The sequence below is a fragment of the Poromitra crassiceps genome, assembly GCF_964638095.1.
Source record: "Poromitra crassiceps genome assembly, chromosome: 5".
Lineage (NCBI taxonomy): Eukaryota > Metazoa > Chordata > Actinopteri > Beryciformes > Melamphaidae > Poromitra > Poromitra crassiceps.
Window position 1 is genome coordinate 19,919,110 of NC_139642.1, and position 21,099 is coordinate 19,940,208.

Sequence of the window (21,099 nt, forward strand, 5' to 3'; positions counted from 1 at the left end):
CATGTGTGCAGAGTGAAATATCCATCCTCTGGTGCTCAGAAACTGGCGCAGCACGCACCTTCACTGACATTGAAATCCTCTTTTTTCTTTTTTAAGAAAAAAAACCTTTAAATCAACTAAAAAAAACCCCCCCACTTAAATCCACTTAAAAATAAAATAAAAATTGGGATATGGGTTCAGGGCAGGCACCGTTTAGGCACTGTCTTGGTACCACTTTAAAAGTATCGTTTTAGCACCGGTATCGGCAAAATACAAAACGATACCCATCCCTATGGCCAACCCAACAACACTTCCTCTCGTCAGCTGTTGGACGGCTGTTCGGGCTTCAGCCGGATGGCCCAGGAGTTGGCGGAGACGACGTTGCCGCGGCGATGGATGCGGCAGGTGTACACGCCCTCGTTGAACTCGTTGGCAACGATGCGGAGGTCTCGCTCCTTCATGATGATGTAGCCCGGGATGGAGCTCAGGATCTGCTCGCCGTCCTTATACCAACTGCAATGAGAAGTTACCATCTGGTTTTTACACTGGTTTTCTTATTTAGGTTTTGTTAAAGCCTCTGGAAACCCAAATCCACAAAACCTTCCTTCTGTCATTTATAGGGTATTATGTACATAATAGTGAGCATCTCAAAAGTATTTGAGGTCCCCAACCTTGGGGTCACGATCCCAAGTGGGGTCGCCTGGAATTCAATTTAAAACTGCCGAAGAGGATTAAGGCCATTGTGAAAAAAATATTTGAGTTCTGAGTTTAAGTCAGGATTCTGAGAATAAAGTCAGAATTCTGAATATAAAGTTAGAATTCTGAGATTAAAGTCAGAATTCTGAGTTTAATGTCAGAATTTTGAGGAAAAAGTCAGAATTCTCAGATTACTGTAAAGTTATAATCTCAAAGATTTCCATTGCGTCCTCTTTGGCGACACCTATGGCGATGAGCGGTAATTACACCCAGTTCATAAATGCTGCAATACTCAAAATGCAAAGGCTTCCCAAGCTCAATCACCATTGTGTTAACTCAGTCGGTGATAGATAGTGATTTAACAGACATTTATTGACATGACAATCTTTGAGATTATCACTTTAAAGTCAGAATTCTGAGATTAATGTCAAAATTCTGAGATTTTATATATGATATCACACAATTGCCAGAGGCTTTAAGTCAGTTTTAGCATTTTAACCACATATCTACATAATGGGGCTTTTTCACAGCTGCCATTTTGTGTCTAAAAGGCAGGGTAAACACAGGTGCAACCAACTCATTAATTAGGGCCCCAGCACTGGAACACCTAAATGGACTGTAAATTGGAAACTCTAATTAATGTTTTGGTGCACCTGTGTTACATCCTGCCTTTTAGACACATAATGGCTGCTGTGAAAAAGGACTACTGGAGCAGTTGGGGGCTAAGTGCCAACATACTATGTAAGACGTTTGATACAAATCAAGTGATTATTGATTGGATGTGTTGTGTTCTGACCTGACTTTGGGTGGTGACCTGGGGTTTTTGGTTCCACAGCGGAAACCCACCACCTTCCCCCGGGGAACCATCTTGATCTTGACATTGTCGGGCGGAGGCGTGGGCGTGGTCACCGCCTCCAGGGGTTCTGGAGCGGGAAGAGAAGGAGACCCGGCCGGGAAATGAGTGTCATACCAGCGCAGGCAGATAAACAGGCAAACTCTCGCCGGGAGAATCGGGTTTCTGTTTGGCATCCCAGTCGGCCCTGGCTGAGGCACAGCAGAGACCAGGCTTATCTTACCGGCTGCTCAAACCCAAACAGTCTGCACAGCTATCTGAACGACTGTTTGGTACCTCACTGATGGCATTGTTTTGTCAGTTTTTAGCTCATTTTCTTGCCATTTTCTTTGTCCATTTTGTCGTATTTTGTTCTTTTTTGCTCATTTTTGTCAGTTTTATCATTCGTTTTATCCATTTCTGCGTAGTTTTTCCTTTCAAGTTGGTTGAAAAGAAGCCACAACGGTATTTGTCTCACTCCAGCAGAACATCTCGCCCTAACCAGTCTGACCCTAACCCGTTTCACCCTAACCAGTCTGACCCTAATCCATCTCACTCTAACCAGTCTCACCATAGCAGAGGTCACAGCGCTGAGGACAGTTCTTCTTCATGAAGGTCTTCCTCCTCTCACAGAAGCCGAGTCGAGCCCAGGGTTCACACACTCGCTTCTTATCTAGACAACCTGCAAACACACACAACACATTCACAACCACATAGATGTCACACAAAGACAGATACACACACAAAGGTACGGCACAAATAAAGATATTGCACAGCAAAAAGTATGGCACAAAGATATTGTTATAAGAAAGATGTTATACACCTATATATATATATATAGCACAAACAAAGATAATGCACACAAAGAAACATTGCACAAAGATATTTGCAGAGAGAGAGATCTTGAAATGTGTGTGTGTGTGTGTGTGTGTGTGTGTGTGTGTGTGTGTGTGTGTGTGTGTGTGTGTGTGTGTGTGTGTGTGTGTGTGTGTGTGTGTGTGTGTGTGTGTGTGTGTGTGTCTAGGTGTGCTCATTGTAATTCAGCCAGTGTCCCAAGTGGGGCGGTGGTGAACATTTAGCAGCATGATTCCAAAACCACACCATGGAGAAACAAGAGGGCATCTGATAAAGCAACAACCGCGTCCCATTATGACTGACTGACTGAATGACTCCCCCATTATGACTGACTGACTGAATGACTCCCCCATTATGACTGACTGACTGAATGACTCCCCCATTATGACTGACTGACTGAATGACTCCCCCATTATGACTGACTGACTGAATGACTCCCCCATTATGACTGACTGACTGAATGACTCCCCCATTATGACTGACTGACTGAATGACTCCCCCATTATGACTGACTGACTGAATGACTCACCCAAAACTGCCTCCTCTTAACCATGGGCGCTGTGCACGTGGTAAACAGTTGTAAAGAAAAGTATGGAATGAAGTACTGGTATCAGTATCACTTTAAGGGTACTGGTACTGGTATTGTATTTTTTTAAACAATACCCAGCCCTAGTGTGTGTGTGTGTGTGTGTGTGTGTGTGTGTGTGTGTGTGTGTGTGTGTGTGTGTGTGTGTGTGTGTGTGTGTGTGTGTGTGCGTGTGTGTGTGTGTGTGTGTGTGTGTGTGTGTGTGTGTGCGTGAGTGTGTGTGTGTGTGTGTGTGTGTGTGTGTGTGTGTGTGTGCACCGTAGAGCCTCTGGATGCCCCAGACGTCGTCCTGGGCGACGTTCCTCTGGCCGGTGTACGTGGCGTTGGGATGCATCAGAGCCTGGAGGTCTCTGGAGTGCCACAGACCCAGAGCATGGCCGATCTCATGAGCCGCAACCTGCACCAGGTCATTCAGCCACACGCCTACAGGGGGGGTAGAGCAGTGGCACCGGAACGAGTTTGCAATTAGGGGGACAATTTTTTTTATTATTTTTTTTTAAAAAAATATTCTTTTTTAAAAAAAAATTATTCTTTTTTAATTTATTTTTTCTTAGAGTCTTGCCGGTGCCCGCAAAAAAAAGTTGACGTTTTTTTTGGACGTTTGGATGATTTTTAGCCATATTTAGAGGAATATTTAATTTTAAATTAACATTAGGATTATACTGTAGTGATGTCATTATTCAGTATTTTCTCCTTTTCTCACTCACTTGGTGACCTGCTCTCCCTTTAGGTCGTTTTACAATTACACTACAACAGACAGCAACACAGGCAGTTGCCGTTGAGTTCAGCTCCGCCAACAAGTGGCAAACAGTTTATTTCAAGGGCTGAATGCTTCATTGTTTTTTCTTATTGATTTTACTCATTAACATTAGAGCTACATAAAAAATCTCTTACAGAAGTTACTTAAAATGATTGTCGAAATCTACTGATTATTTCCCCTTTATTTTATTCATGACAGACTTGATGACACATTGACATTGATGCTGCTTATTCAGCTTCCAAATACACGTTCTCCTCTCCTACTATTCTCTGCTCCTTTCATTCTGACCCCTCTCCACTGCTCTGCTCTGCTCTGCTCTCCACTGCTCTGCTCTGCTCTCCACTACTCTGGTCTGCTCTGCTCTGCTCTCCACTGCTCTGCTCTCTACTGCTCTGCTCTCCACTGCTCTGCTCTGCTCTCCACTGCTCTGCTCTTCACTGCTCTGCTCTCCACTGCTCTGCTCTGCTCTGCTCTTCACTGCTCTGCTCTGCTCTGCTCTCCACTGCTCTGCTCTGCTCTGCTCTCCAATGCTCTGCTCTGCTCTCCTCTGCTCTGCTCTCCATTGCATTGCAAGACCTTTTTTTAAGGGGAACCTTATAAGGAATGGGTTTGCGTTGCCCCTCTCGTTCTCGCCGTTTCCTCTGGAAACTCCGTTCCCAGGCGTTCCCCCCATTTCCATCACTGCTTGCAGCCATCTGTTGGATCCACTGTGCACACTGCCTCTTTAAATGTTTATATAGGCCTACATGTTGCTGCTCATTGGGTAACACCTCTGACACGCCCACGAAACAAGAGGCAAGATACGTCAAAGCCTGTTGCAAACAGTTTAGAGGAAACATGACGTTCAACCTGGAAAATGTAGCACACGGTGCAAAACGTTTAACAGCTTGAACATACCCCAGGTCATTCAGCCACATGCCTATTGGGGCTATCTACACCTGTACATTATCAATCTACATAGAAAATGATAAAAATAAGACACTAGACTGACAAAGAAAACACATAAAAAGTTACAAAAAAGATATAGAAACAATCAAGTCACAAAAACTGGAAAAATGGCACACAAAAAGACAAAGGTTACAAAAACTGACAAAAAAACAAAATATGACAAAAAATACAAATGTACTACTATACTACTACTACTACTACTACTACTACTACTACTACTAACTGTACTACTAGTACTCCCGTTTCTAGTAGCACTACTGCAGTAGGCCTACCTTGCTTCCAGCTGAATCTGGACTTGCCCAGGATCCAGAACTCATGGTTGTCAAAGTGGATTTCTCCCCTGGGGGGCAGGAAGGCGTGGGCCAGCTCGCCGTTCAGACCATCGAAACATGGGTGGAGAGGAGACCACCAGCAGTCTGTGTGGTTGAAGGTGTAGAAACCTACCACACACACACACACACACACACACACACACACACACACACACACATGCGCATGCAAAATGTCTATGGTTCTCAGCATTATCTATGAGTTAAAAATAACTTTCAAGTAAAATATTCTCTATTCCTTCTTCTATGGAGGTAAAGCCCTTCCCTCTTCTTCTTCTATGGTAAGTAAAGCCCTTGCCTCTTCTTCTTCTATGGTAAGTAAAGCCCTTGCCTCTTCTTCTTCTATGGTAAGTAAAGCCCTTTGCTCTTCTTCTTCTATGGTAAGTAAAGCCCTTCGCTCTTCTTCTTCTATGGTAAGTAAAGCCCTTCGCTCTTCTTCTTCTATCTATGGTAAGTAAAGCCCCTCGCTCCTCTTCTTAACCCTAGAACACTAACGTGATTTAAAGTCACACCATCACTAACGTCGGGTGTTTTTCACCTGATGCAATATACCCCATAAAACATACTTCTCATCAAAATATCTTAAAGTACAACAATACATGGCAAATTGAGGTACTCTTCTTTTGTTTTTAAATGTGAAATATCACAAAAAACACAAGAAAGTTTATTATGGGGGACACTATAAAAAATATGTCAAATTCGGGAAAAATGAGGTAATCGTTATAAAAAAAATCCCCCCCCCCCAAAAAACAGGAGCTCCCAACTTCTCCTTCGGTCCACCCATTCATGGGACTTGTGTGGTGGAAAAAAAAAAAAAAGTCACCACAATACCATTGTAACTAACCCGAAGATATTTTACCCTCTATCACTAACGTCGGGTGAAAATCACCCGAACACGTAGCCGGTAGAAAAAACCATGAATGGGAGCAGGGAAACAAACCTACATTCAATGACGTCAGTGAGCATCCTGAAGGTACCTAAGGACCCGCCCACCTCAGACAGCAGCAAGACAATGAAAATCACGTGAATTCATTTGTCCGGGTGAAAATCACCCGACGTTAGTGTTCTAGGGTTAAGGTAAGTAAAGCACATCCCTTTCCTCTGGTGCTTACCGATGGTGATGTCAGCAGAGGCGTTTCCGTCTGTGACCTCACTGAAGCTCAGCGGCGACACGTCGCTCCACTTGGTGAAGGCGATGCTAATGGCCTTCCTCGTGTCCTCCACGTTCAGAGTGTTAGGAAACTGAGTGATCCTGAGACACACAGACAGACACGTTCAGAGTGTTAGGAAACTGAGTGATCCTGAGACACACAGACAGACACGTTCAGAGTGTTAGGAAACTGAGTGATCCTGAGACACACAGACACGTTCAGAGTGTTAGGAAACTCAGTGATCCTGAGACACACAGACATGTTCAGAGTGTTAGGAAACTGAGTGATCCTGAGACACACAGACATGTTCAGAGTGTTAGGAAACTGAGTGATCCTGAGACACACAGACATGTTCAGAGTGTTAGGAAACTGAGTGATCCTGAGACACACAGACATGTTCAGAGTGTTAGGAAACTGAGTGATCCTGAGACACACAGACATGTTCAGAGTGTTAGGAAACTGAGTGATCCTGAGACACACACACAGACACACAAACAGACAGACACGTTCAGAGTGTTAGGAAACTGAGTGATCCTGAGACACACATGTTCAGAGTGTTAGGAAACTGAGTGATCCTGAGACACACAGACATGTTCAGAGTGTTAGGAAACTGAGTGATCCTGAGACACACACACAGACACACAAACAGACAGACACGTTCAGAGTGTTAGGAAACTGAGTGATCCTGAGACACACATGTTCAGAGTGTTAGGAAACTGAGTGATCCTGAGACACACAGACACGTTCAGAGTGTCACGTCGAAGATACTGAACCCTAGATTGCTCCTGATGGCTGTGCCAGCACCCTGCGTAGTAGCTTGCCGCCATCGGTGTGTGAATGTGTGTGATTGGGTGAATGGAGGCATGTTATAATAAAGGTCTCTGATTGGTTGGGAGACTAGAAGAGAGCTATATAAAATGCAGCCCATTCACCATTTACCACAATGTACATGTAATTGGTTGCCGTTGACCCGGGTGGCCGATAGGGAGGAGAGGCCAGCCAATCACACAGCATTCAGCAGATACAACTCAGCTCAAAATCTCTCTCTCTCTCTCTCTCTCTGTCTCTCTCTCTCTCTCTCTCTCTCTCTCTCTATCTCTCTCTCTCTCTCTCTCTCTCTCTCTCTCTCTCTCTCTCTCCCTCTCTCTCTCTCTCAGGGGCGGTTTTAGCATCAGAGCTTTGGGTGGGCTCAGCCCACCCAAAGGTCATGGACCACTGAACCACTAGGGGGGTCCGGGGGCATGCCCCCCGGAAGAAAATGTTGTACAGTTTCAAGTAAAAATGGATCAAACTGGAAAAATGGATCAAACTTTGAGATCAAAATGAAGAGACTAGATCTATGAAGAACTACACACATCAATAGCCTATCTTCTATACTATATATATTATGCATACAGGTTACTATATGGTAGAATTATGCTTGCATAAATAATACCAAAATCACTTCAGGGGAGTTTCAAGTAAAGTAACATTTTGCTTTGTAGGCAAAACAAAAGTAAAATTAAATCAAAAGGGAACTTCCTAACTTATTGGCTGGAATAATATTCCGACAAGATAATCATATACTGTAAGCACTAAAGCAGGAGTTTGCAGTCAACTATTTGAAATTAATATGTGGCAGTATTTGTGGGGGTCAAAATCTATGTAGGGTGTACCACCACAAATAGATCAGTGTATGGGAAACACTGACTATTAAATTGTGTGACTAGAAAGACACCAATAAATCTGAGAAAATGTACTTAAATTTTGTACAACAGCACTACAACGGTGGCATTACAAATGGTATTATGAAATTATTGTGGGGAAAAACAGGAATGCCACTTTTTTTCATGAACTTTAAGCAGAAAATTAAAAAATAGTTTTAAAGCAAAAATTAATAATAAATAAAGATCATTTTAACATTGGCTCAACCAGCCCATCTTACTGACCACCAGGGGTCCTGGTCCTTAATTCCTTTTTATTACTACCATGCCACTGGTACTGTACACAAACAAGGCTGTTTAAAATATCTGCCTTGCACTCCCTTAGAGGGAAATAACAAGCCTGTAAGAACTTTTATTGAGATACTGAACTAACATCACAGTTACTACTACTACTACTAATGACCACCATGGATTTGGAGAGAGGGAAGAATTTTTTACTTTTTTTTTTTTTGGGTGGGCTGAGACTATTTTTGGGTGGGCTAAAGCCCACCCAAAAAAGGCCTAGAACCGCCCCTGGTCTCTCTCTCTACCTGTAGGTGATGTTGTGATGTGTCCATTTGTGGCCCAGAGGGTTGATGGCGTAGCGTTTGTTTCGGGTCAGACCAGCAGCTGGCACTCTGCTGCCAGCAGCCTGCAAAGAGACACAACAGAGTCAAGAAGAGATCTTCATGAACGAAACGTCTTTGATCACGACTGAAGGCTTTTACACAGCAAGAGCAAACAGGAACAAACAGCACTGCTGCTGGCCACAGCTAATGAAGACATAGATCAATGAAAGACAAAGAGCCCTTTGACTGTGAGGCAGTAAATGTAAAGTTTAGTGACAGCATGTATCAGGCTTAGGGGCCCGTGGGCTCTTGGGCCCCTGGCCTGGGCCCGGGCTGGGGTCCCCCCTGGGCCCGGGCTGGGGTCCTCCCTGGGCCTGGGCTGGCCTGTGCTGTGCCTGGCTGGCCTGTGCTGTGCCTGGCTGGCCTGTGCTGTGCCTGGCTGGCCTGTTCAGGAAGCCATCCCTGCCTGATGGAGGAGACAGTGAACAGTCCACGTGGCTTCAGTCTGATTCTATACAGATGTGGAAACCCTTTCCCCCTCTCTCTCTTTCTCTTTCCTCTCCTCCTCTGATCAGTCCCTCTGTCTCCCTCTCTCTCTCTGTCTGTGTGTGTGTCTCTCTCTCTCTCTCTCTCTCTGTCTGTGTGTCTCTCTCTCTGTCTCTCACCCTCTGTCTGTCTGTCTGTTTGTCTGTCTCCCTCTCTCTCTCTCTCTCTCTCTGTCTGTGTGTCTCTCTCTCTGTCTCTCACCCTGTCTGTATGTCTGTCTGTCTGTCTGTTCTCTCTGTCTCTCTCTCTCTCTCTCTCTCTCTCTCTCTCTCTCTCTCTGTCTCTCTCTCTCTCTCTCCCTGCACTCAGATATCTGTCGCCCACATGTGAACTGAACCCTACGCCCCTCCTCCCCACTCTGACCTTCAGCAGAAAAACAAATCTTTTCTTTTCTCATTTTCAGGAATCTGGTTTGACTCAGCACAGACTTCAGCACAGAACTACACAAACCAGTGAAACTAGACAAACCAGTAAAACTAGACAAACCAGTGAAACTAGACAAACCAGTGAAACTAGACAAATCAGTGAAACTAGACAAACCAGTAAAACTAGACAAACCAGTGAAACTAGACAAACCAGTGAAACCAGACAAATCAGTAAAACTAGACAAATCAGTGAAACTAGACAAACCAGTGAAACTAGACAAATCAGTGAAACTAGACACACCAGTGAAACTAGACAAACCAGTGAAACCAGACAAATCAGTAAAACTAGACAAATCAGTGAAACTAGACAAATCAGTAAAACTAGACAAACCAGTAAAACTAGACAAACCAGTGAAACTAGACAAACCAGTGAAACCAGACAAATCAGTAAAACTAGACAAACCAGTAAAACTAGACAAACCAGTGAAACTAGACAAACCAGTGAAACTAGACAAATCAGTAAAACTAGACAAATCAGTGAAACTAGACAAATCAGTAAAACTAGACAAATCAGTAAAACTAGACAAATCAGTAAAACTAGACAAATCAGTAAAACTAGACAAACCAGTAAAACTAGACAAATCAGTAAAACTAGACAAACCAGTGAAACTAGACAAATCAGTAAAACTAGACAAATCAGTAAAACTAGACAAATCAGTAAAACTAGACAAACCAGTGAAACTAGAGAAATCAGTAAAACTAGAGAAATCAGTGAAACTAGACAAACCAGTGAAACTAGACAAATCAGTAAAACCAGACAAATCAGTGAAACTAGACAAATCAGTGAAACTAGACAAACCAGTGAAACTAGACAAATCAGTGAAACTAGACAAACCAGTGAAACTAGACAAACCAGTGAAACCAGACAAATCAGTAAAACTAGACAAATCAGTGAAACTAGACAAACCAGTGAAACTAGACAAATCAGTGAAACTAGACAAACCAGTGAAACTAGACAAACCAGTGAAACCAGACAAATCAGTAAAACTAGACAAATCAGTGAAACTAGACAAACCAGTGAAACTAGACAAACCAGTGAAACTAGACAAATCAGTAAAACTAGACAAATCAGTAAAACTAGACAAATCAGTAAAACTAGACAAACCAGTGAAACTAGAGAAATCAGTAAAACTAGAGAAATCAGTGAAACTAGACAAACCAGTGAAACTAGACAAATCAGTAAAACTAGACAAATCAGTAAAACCAGACAAATCAGTGAAACCAGACAAACCAGTGAAACTAGACAAATCAGTAAAACCAGACAAATCAGTGAAACCAGACAAATCAGTGAAACCAGACAAATCAGTGAAACCAGACAAATCAGTGAAACTAGAGAAACCACCTGAAAGCTAAACTAGACAAACCAATGAAACTAGAGAAAGCAGTGAGAAAGAAAGGCCCTTTTCACGAGATAGCCCACCTGGGCATCAGGCACTGAAGGCATGGGGAGACACACCCCTAGTGACAACAACAGTGAGCCAAGTGGGAATCAAATCCACGACCCTCTTGCTGTGAGGTGACAGCACTATACCACTGCGCCACCGTGCCCCCCTGTCCCGTGGTGCCGCATACAACCAAATATTCCTAAAAAAAACACACTTCATTCTGTTATATCAGTTGTTTTTTTATTATTCTAAACCAGTCAGAGGGTTATTTCACTCATTACGGTTCCATATAGGCCCCTCTTTTTTCTTGATGGGTTCACGCTAATGTATTGTGGGTAGAATTGAATGCATGTAGTCAACTGTTATTATTTACAGACACTCAGATGTTACGTATATTGTATACAGTGAGACATCATGGATATATGTGAGATATGTGAAATGGGAGAGGCTATCTGAAGCTTTGGACTAGGGCCCAGACACTAATCAGAGAGTATTTAATTTAGTATTATTGATGTTTACATCTAGATTTGAAAAAGTGCATGTATTATTACAGTAACATTTATTGCCCTACAAACCACCTAACACTAACCTAAGGCCCTAAAACGTGCTAAAGGTCCCAACACATTTATTGAGTCTAAACATTGATTAAATAGGTAAGATACAATAAATAGAGACAGAATGGCAAGGGGGAATGACAGTGCCATTTCAATTGATTTCAGAATAGAGCCCAGCCATTCAGTGAACTGATCAATTTTCATTCTATTTGCTCATATTTATATTGACGTAAATGTATTTCTGACCTGGTGCTCTGTCACGCCTCCATCCAGCAGCAGCAGCATCAGCAGCAGGGTCCACATGATAAAACCCTGCATCTATACCAGAGACATGATGTCTGTCTGTCTGCCTGTCTGTCTGCCTGTCTGTCTGCCTGTCTGTCTGTCTGTCTGTCTGCCTGTCTGTCTGTCTGTCTGCCTGTCTGCCTGTCTGTCTGTCTGTCTGTCTGTGTGTCTGTCTGTCTGTCTCTCTCTCTCTCTCTCTCTCTCTGTGTGTCTCCTGGTCCAGGGCTTCCCAGCTCTTTAGATCCGGATGAAAGAGAAAAGACTAAAATATGATCTCCAAGTTACTGTTGTGCTGTCTGTCTCTGGGTCCAGCTCCTCTTCCTGACCCGGGTCTGACCCACGCTCCTCACTCAGACCTCAGTGTGTCTGTCTCCACAGCGCTGCATGCGTCCCAGCCGGCCGGGGATCTGGAACAGACTGAGGAGACCACTGGGTGGTGCAGCAGGGCCGGTCTGGAGGGGCAGGGTCGGTGTGGGGGGGGGGGGACGGGTCCATTTACACAGTAACGGTAAATGTGAATTTAAAGGGACAGTTCACCCAAACTGAAGATTCTCTCATCTCCTCCCCCTCGTGCTGGGTGAAGCACAGGTGAAGTTTGTCCCTATATAACACAGAGAGGCTGCCAGCACAAGTCGAGGGAAAAGCAGTCACCATTGACTTGAGTTATGCGTATACCCCCAACCTCTTCTGGGTCACCTTCAGAAAAGGCCCACCGTGGCGTTTTAGAGAAGTCATCATACAGTAGGCTGCATGTTAAGCAGGGCTTGTTCTCATTAAAAATCCATTGTGTGTGGAGGACGAGGTTTAAGTGTTGGCAGCGCTGAGTGGAGCCTAGAGGAGGAGGTTTAAGTGTTGGCAGCGCTGAGTGGAGCCTAGAGGAGGAGGTTTAAGTGTTGGCAGCGCTGAGTGGAGCCTAGAGGAGGAGGTTTAAGTGTTGGCAGCGCTGAGTGGAGCCTAGAGGAGGAGGTTTAAGTGTTGGCAGCGCTGAGTGGAGCCTAGAGGAGGAGGTTTAAGTGTTGGCAGCGCTGAGTGGAGCCTAGAGGAGGAGGTTTAAGTGTTGGCAGCGCTGAGTGGAGCCTAGAGGACGAGGTTTAAGTGTTGGCAGCGCTGAGTGGAGCCTAGAGGAGGAGGTTTAAGTGTTGGCAGCGCTGAGTGGAGCCTAGAGGACGAGGTTTAAGTGTTGGCAGCGCTGAGTGGAGCCTAGAGGAGGAGGTTTAAGTGTTGGCAGCGCTGAGTGGAGCCTAGAGGAGGAGGTTTAAGTGTTGGCAGCGCTGAGTGGAGCCTAGAGGACGAGGTTTAAGTGTTGGCAGCGCTGAGTGGAGCCTAGAGGACGAGGTTTAAGTGTTGGCAGCGCTGAGTGGAGCCTAGAGGAGGAGGTTTAAGTGTTGGCAGCGCTGAGTGGAGCCTAGAGGAGGAGGTTTAAGTGTTGGCAGCGCTGAGTGGAGCCGAGCCAAGCGCTCGATGGCAGCATCCGTCAGGGAGAAATGACCGGACCGACCGGTGCTGCTGCAGCTCACTACAACTCTGACTCACTCTGGCTGATCAGCAAGGAGCTCCCAGTGAAGTGGACGCCACAGTGTTCAGCCATGTTAAGTAAGGTGGCTGAATACCCTGTGTGGTCCACTTTGAACTACTGTACTTGCTGATCGGAACGCAGCATCTGACTCACTCCAACTCACTCCAACTCACTCCAACAAAACTCCAACTCACTACAACAAAACTCCAGCTCACTCCAACAAAACTCCAACTCACTACAACAAAACTCCAACTCACTCCAACAAAACTCCAACTCACTACAACAAAACTCCAACTCACTACAGCTCACTACAACTCACTACAACAAAACTCCAACTCACTCCAACTCATTACATCAAAACTCCAACTCACTACAACAAAACTCCAACTCACTACAACTCACTACAACAAAACTCCAACTCACTCCAACTCACTACAACAAAACTCCAACTCACTACAACTCACTACAACAAAACTCCAACTCACTCCAACTCACTACAACAAAACTCCAACTCACTCCAACTCACTACAACAAAACTCCAACTCACTACAACTCACTACAACTCACTACAACAAAACTCCAACTCACTACAACTCACTACAACAAAACTCCAACTCACTACAACTCACTACAACAAAACTCCAACTCACTACAACTCACTACAACAAAACTCCAACTCACTACAACAAAACTCCAACTCACTACAACAAAACTCCAACTCACTCCAACTCACTACAACAAAACTCCAACTCACTACAACAAAACTCCAACTCACTCCAACTCACTACAACTCATTCGGACACACTCCAACTCACTCTGACACACTATGACTCACACTACAAGACACTACAACTCACTACAGCACACTACAACTTAGTACAACTCACTACAGCACACTACAACTCACTACAAGGTAGGGTAGGGTTGTGTTATCAATGGTGATTGGGATGGGTCCAGTTTTGCTGAGTGTTGATTTGGTTCCGATGAGAAGAAGTTCCGTTTTATTGCTGTTGAGTTGGAGGAAGTTGTGAGTCATCCAGGTTTTGATTGCAGATATGCAGGTTTTGATTTTGGTGAGAGGTGGGTTCTGGGTGGATTTGGAGCTGATGTACATCTGTGTGTCGTCGGCATAACAGTGAAAGTCCAGGTTGAATTTGCGGATGATGTGACCAACTATAATTATGTAGCAGATCAAGAGCAGGGGGCCGAGGACTGAGCCTTGGGGAACCCCCTGCATGACAGAGGTGGTGGAGGTGTGACCAGAGAGGGAGATTACATGTTGTCTATCAGTGAGGTAGGAGGTGAGCCAGTCTTTGGAGGAGGATGGAGTGACAGAGTGTGTCAAAGGCTGTGCAGTACAGTACAACTCAACACAGTACAACTCACTACAACACAGTACAACTCACTAACAGTACAACTCACTACAACTCACTACAACACAGTAGCTACAACTCACTAACAGTACAACTCACTAAAACACAGTAGCTACAACTCACTAACAGTACAACTCACTAAAACACAGTAGCTACAACTCACTAACAGTACAACTCACTAAAACACAGTAGCTACAACTCACTAACAGTAGCCTACAACTCACTACAACACAGTAGCTACAACTCACTAACAGTACAACTCACTACAACTCACTAACAGTACAACTCACTACAACTCACTAACAGTACAACTCACTACAACACAGTAGCTACAACTCACTACAACACAGTACAACTCAACACAGTACAACTCACTACAACACAGTACCACACAGTACAACTCAACACAGTACAACTCACTACAACACAGTACAACTCACTACAACACAGTACCACACAGTACACAACACAGTACAACTCACTACAACACAGTAGCTACAACTCACTACAACACAGTACAACTCAACACAGTACAACTCACTACAACACAGTACCACACAGTACAACTCAACACAGTACAACTCACTACAACACAGTACAACTCACTACAACACAGTACCACACAGTACAACTCAACACAGTACAACTCACTACAACACAGTAGCTACAACTCACTACAACACAGTACAACTCAACACAGTACAACTCACTACAACACAGTACCACACAGTACAACTCAACACAGTACAACTCAACACAGTACAACTCACTACAACACAGTACAACTCAACACAGTACAACTCAACACAGTACAACTCACTACAACACAGTACAACTCAACACAGTACAACTCAACACAGTACAACTCACTACAACACAGTACCACACAGTACAACTCAACACAGTACAACTCACTACAACACAGTACAACTCACTACAACACAGTACCACACAGTACAACTCAACACAGTACAACTCACTACAACACAGTACAACTCACTACAACACAGTACCACACAGTACAACTCAACACAGTACAACTCACTACAACACAGTACAACTCACTACAATTCACTCCAACATATTAGCTGTTTTGTGATTTGTTTTTGCCATTGTGAATCCCTATTTGTCATTGTGTTTTGTGAGTTGTGTTTTGTGATTGGATTTCAAATATGTCGTTTTGCTTTGCAATTTATTGTGTTTTGTTATTTGCTGTTGTGATTTTGCACTTCATGCCACTGTAGTGACGGTATGTTTACTGTTGCCTTTGAACTGATCAATATGGTTACATGTCAATGGGAAGACCTTAACCGAGCGGACTATTGCATGTTTCAAACTTATAGTATCACTAGTAGCATTCTGGCTTTTAGTGGAGCGTTTTAGTGTCCCATGATACTCAGGGCCGGCCCGCCCTATATGTGAACTAAGCGGCTGCCTAGAGCCCCGGGAGGGGGCCAGGGGCCCCCGCAAATTTTTTCTTTTTCTTTAAAAAATAAATAAACATAGGCTATAATATTATAGGCTGTGTGTGGTAGTTAAAACATAGGTTGACGTTTATTTATGTTTGTAGTTTAAACTAAAACATAAATACTGTAGGCTACATACAGTACAACACAAAAGGCTATTTACCTTTTGTCGCCACCTGGTGAGTAAATATATATGTAACTAAAACCATTAAAATTGACAACCGGTCCTGCATGTATCTACCGGTCCTTGGCACAAAAAAGGTTGGGAACCCCTGGTTTAACTGACCTGGCAACCCCTATGGCTGCTGGGTTCTACACGCTTGCTTGACACTGATAGGGCTACAAACGAGCGTCATCATCATCACGTTTGTTTGTTTTAAATATTCCTCTAAATATGGCTAAAAGTCCAAAAAACATCAAAAGTCCCCTCCTTACAGCACCCCCTACTTAAAAGTACTTCCAGCGCGGATGCCCCCAAACCCCCGCCCCTGGGAGGGGGCCCCTAATCTATATCCTGCTTAGGGCCCCCAGATGGATAGGGCCGGCCCTGATGATACTGTCGTCTAAATGAGACTTCCACCTTGGAGGACCTCTTGAATGTTGGAACACGGCAAAACATGTTTTGGCAGCTTAAACCCAAAAGCCATCGTCCTTCAGACAGGAAGCAGTCTGGGTTCAGATCGTCCTATCAGGAAGTAGTCTGCGTTCAGATCGTCCTATCAGGAAGCAGTCTGCGTTCAGATCGTCCTATCAGGAAGCAGTCTGCGTTCAGATCGTCCTATCAGGAAGCAGATGACGTTTCTCAGCTTCTCTCGTAGCAGAAGTATCCTGTCATCCCTCCTGGCAGGGGGCCCGGGGCCCCTGGGTGCCTGCCTGGCACCCATCCAGAGCGGAGCGGCCGGGCCGGGGGGAGACCAGGGGAGGGGAGCAGGGGGGGATCGTCTTTCAGCCCAGAGCTGACAGATGAGGATTTAATTACACCTCTGTCCATTCATCTGTCCATCTGTCCAACACACACACACACACACACACACACACACACACACACACACACACACACACACACACACACACACACACACACACACACACACACACACACACACACACACACACACACACACACACACACACACACACACACACACACACACACTGAACACACACACACTGAACAAACACTGAGTCGCTCGCCCGGCCAGTTCCCACATCTCGAGAAGCTTCAGGAAGCTTCAACCTCCCACTGTTTCTTACAGACGCTGAGAAGAAAACTCTGCATCTGCTTTTACATGCCTGGTCCTCTCTTCTGCTCGCTGCTCGAGGTCAACCACCACAACAGACTTGTACACCTCGTTAAATCATAGAAATATACACACATTTAGCATTTTGAATGGCGCCATTAAGCTATTAGCAACATGGATGTTAATAATGTTAATAATAGCCGCATTTCCTTCTCATTGCAGAATATGAACGGGGAAATACTCTTCCGGAACCGAGTTGTTATGTGACTGTTGAGCTCTATAGAGCAGTGCTGACCAATTTTTATCCAGAATGCAACTCGGGCAAGTTATCAGATATCTGCACTGATTGCAAAGGGTGGACGAGCTTTTTCATGTGGTGACTTTGTGAAACAGTGTCTGAATGTGGCTGTGGATATACTGTGTTCACTCCTGAGATTGCATCCCTGCAAATTGTCATGGCAAATTGTTTACAAAAGACGGACAATAAAGCTGATTTTCAAAGTACCTTGAGGATTTTTCAAGTTGTGAATTACCTAAGTCAAATTTCTCTCTTGATTACAAAGGTGGAAAATACAACTGTTTTTAACTGGGTGTTTACTGATTAAATGTTTAAGCTCCCCACAAATGCAGATTTTTTTTTTTTAATATATATAACCAATTGCAAATTATTACAATTACCAAACAGATAAAAGGTAGATTATTATATTGAAATGATATTTTAGATTTAGAATGTAAATTTTCTATAAAACACGATACATTTTAATGTAATTCTAAAGTAACGTTTATTTTTGGCCCTCGGCCCTCCACCCAGATTGAGTTTTGGCCCTTCATGGGAAAGAATTTGGGCACCCCTGCTATAGAGGGTCAGATAGAGCTTGGTTCACAGCCAGGAGGCCATGATGACAACATCCTTCATGTTACAGTTCATTGCTAATTATGTTGACCGTCATAACAGACTGGGAGAGTTTCCAGCACTGATGTCAGTGTGACGGATCACCTCAGACTGTTTTCTCTGCTGTGTGGATTTGAATGGGAGGGAATGAGCTGCCCCAGAGGTTTGGAAACACTGATTAAAAAAATAGCGTTAAGCAGCAGGTAGAAAGTGTCAGATTTAATATTAAACGGATGGAAAAAATATATTAAAAAAAAAAGCTCTTTCAGTTACAACTATTTAAAACCAAAACACGTTCAGCACAGAAAATACAGAGATGAGTTTGTGTTAATTGAGTGCTTCTTATTTAAACTCAGTGTAAAGACAGACAGACAGACAGAAACGTCATGATTAGACAATAAAACTATGATCATAAATTAAACATAAATTAAAACAATCTTCTCGTAAAACTGTGTAGACTGTAGAGCAACTATTGAACAGAGTTGTTCTTAACTGTATCCATCAATCGTCGGTTAATAACCAAATATCTAATTTATAATAGAATTTATCATACAATAGAATGCAAGTCACATGCACATACATATCAATTACAAAAGAAAATGACAAAATTAATGAATCATTAACAATAACCTCCAGAGATGTGGAATGTAAAACTTATATGTAGATGAGACAAAGTCTTGTCAGTGCAGAGCTTATAGGTTTAGGTCTGTTTTGTCCTCAGGTGACTTATCATTTTACATTGACACTGCTCAAAGTGCCAAAAATGCATTTGGGAAAAACTCAACAGCAATGTCTCTTTCCAGAAATCATGACCCTGTTACTGAAGATAATCCACAGACCTTGTTGTGAGCAGTTTCATGCACATGTAGGAACTATTTTCTTTCAACCAGGCAAAAGAAAGAAAGAAAAAATCTCCCCTTTGAATGTGCCTTCAAAGCAGACTTCAGATTTCAAAGTACCGTAAGTAATTATAATCCTACCAATATAATTTGGTGGCCGATGCGGCGCGACCACAAGTGCTCAACTGGCAATTGTGGGTCAACTGAGGAAAAGGCATTTGCCTATGACGATGACCGGACCAAGAGCTGCCAAAACGCAACTCGGTGGAGAGCGGGTGGATTGGAATGTGCGCAGATTGCTGTTTGGGTTGTGGAGTAATACAGAGCGCGGGCGAGGTAAAGATCTTGTTAATATAGCGTACACTTCAACTGATAAAGATTTGTTTTAGGCCGGCCTTGTTTTAGGTGACTAACATACGTTTTGTTGCTGGCCGGGCCCCTCTCACAGAAGTACATTGCTTTCATGGGCGGAGTTTGAGTTGTATACTTTTTGGGGGGGGGGGGGGGGGGGCACCAGAAGAAAATAAATATTATATCCCTGTTGTGACAGGGTCAGGTCTCAAAATAGAATCAGGCTCGCGTTTAGACAACCCAAACCCGCCACAACAACAACAGAACTTTAGACAACCCAAACCCAGGGTCGGGTCTCAAAATAGAATCAGGCTCACGTTTAGACAACCCAAACCCAGGGTCGGGTCTCAAAATAGAATCAGGCTCGCGTTTAGACAACCCAAACCCAGGGTCGGGTCTCAAAATAGAATCAGGCTCACGTTTAGACAACCCAAACCCGCCACAACAACAACAGAACTTTAGACAACCCAAACCCAGGGTCGGGTCTCAAAATAGAATCAGGCTCACGTTTAGACAACCCAAACCCAGGGTCGGGTCTCAAAATAGAATCAGGCTCACGTTTAGACAACCCAAACCCGCCACAACAACAACAGAACTTTAGACAACCCAAACCCAGGGTCGGGTCTCAAAATAGAATCAGGCTCACGTTTAGACAACCCAAACCCAGGGTCGGGTCTCAAAATAGAATCAGGCTCGCGTTTAGACAACCCAAACCCGCCACAACAACAACAGAACTTTAGACAACCCAAACCCAGGGTCGGGTCTCAAAATAGAATCAGGCTCACGTTTAGACAACCCAAACCCAGGGTCGGGTCTCAAAATAGAATCAGGCTCGCGTTTAGACAACCCAAACCCAGGGTCGGGTCTCAAAATAGAATCAGGCTCACGTTTAGACAACCCAAACCCGCCACAACAACAACAGAACTGACTGAGCAACAGGTTCTCACACAGGAAGGCAACAAACGGGAGCTTGGCTTACCTGGGACAGGCCGGGGCGGTGACAGATAGCATCAGTGGACACAGCTCAAGCCTGGGTGTGGAAGCTAACTACAAGCAGCTTCCCTTCAGTACATTAGGGACGCTATTACAAAAGTATATCACACACACACACAGTCACACCCATACGTGAAAACAGATGAAAGAGTCTCTAGAGAACAGGAGTGACAGACAAGAGGCTACGTGGCTTCCTTCCAAAGTCTGGCAGAGGGGCTGCGCACCTGAAATGACACTCCATACAAACTATCTCTAAGCCACTCCCACTTCCTGTTTAACCCGGTGCTCAGTCATAAATAATAATAATCAGGGGTAACCACATGTAGCGACCTGTGACACTGTCAATTGCCAGCGATGTTGCAACTTGCACCGTGCCATACACAATGTGGTGTTGTCAAAGTGGATATGGATTGTATGATATCATATCATATTCAGCCAGTGAGATGGAGATTTACAATGGTGGAGCAGAAAACAAAAACAAATCAGGTGTAAAATTTTTTAAATCAACAATCAATCAATCAATCAATCAATCAATCAAGGGTGGCCCCCCTGCCCCGCAAACTCTGCCCATGATGCTTTGCTTCCGGCTGTGCTGCAGCTATCCCACGTGAAATAATGTGAACTAACCCTTTAAATACTTTTGTTGTCAAGACAAATGATTTAACCTGTAAGAAATAATTAGATAGGAATCGTCTATCTTTTAGCACAGACCTGTACAGATCAGTCCTTAAAAAAAACAAAGACAAGTGTCAAACATGACCCTTCTCTGACGGGGACCCAACGTGACATCACCAGACCCAATGTGACATCACCAGGTCCAAAATGACATCACCGTCACCACGGGGG

The 21,099-nt window shown here is 44.0% G+C and overlaps 1 protein-coding gene across 1 annotated transcript; it reads right to left on the minus strand.

Annotated features, from left to right (window-relative positions):
* Nucleotides 1-299: 299 nt before the first annotated feature.
* mmp23bb (matrix metallopeptidase 23bb) lies at nt 300-11,600 on the minus strand (the record flags this gene model as incomplete). The annotated part of the gene is made up of 8 exons (XM_083636567.1): nt 300-492; nt 1,472-1,598; nt 2,079-2,189; nt 3,207-3,371; nt 4,929-5,096; nt 6,098-6,237; nt 8,370-8,470; nt 11,544-11,600. 8 exons carry the CDS (start codon nt 11,598-11,600, stop codon nt 300-302), a joined length of 1,062 nt encoding a protein of 353 aa, XP_083492693.1.
* Between the last annotated feature and the right edge of the window lie 9,499 nt (nt 11,601-21,099).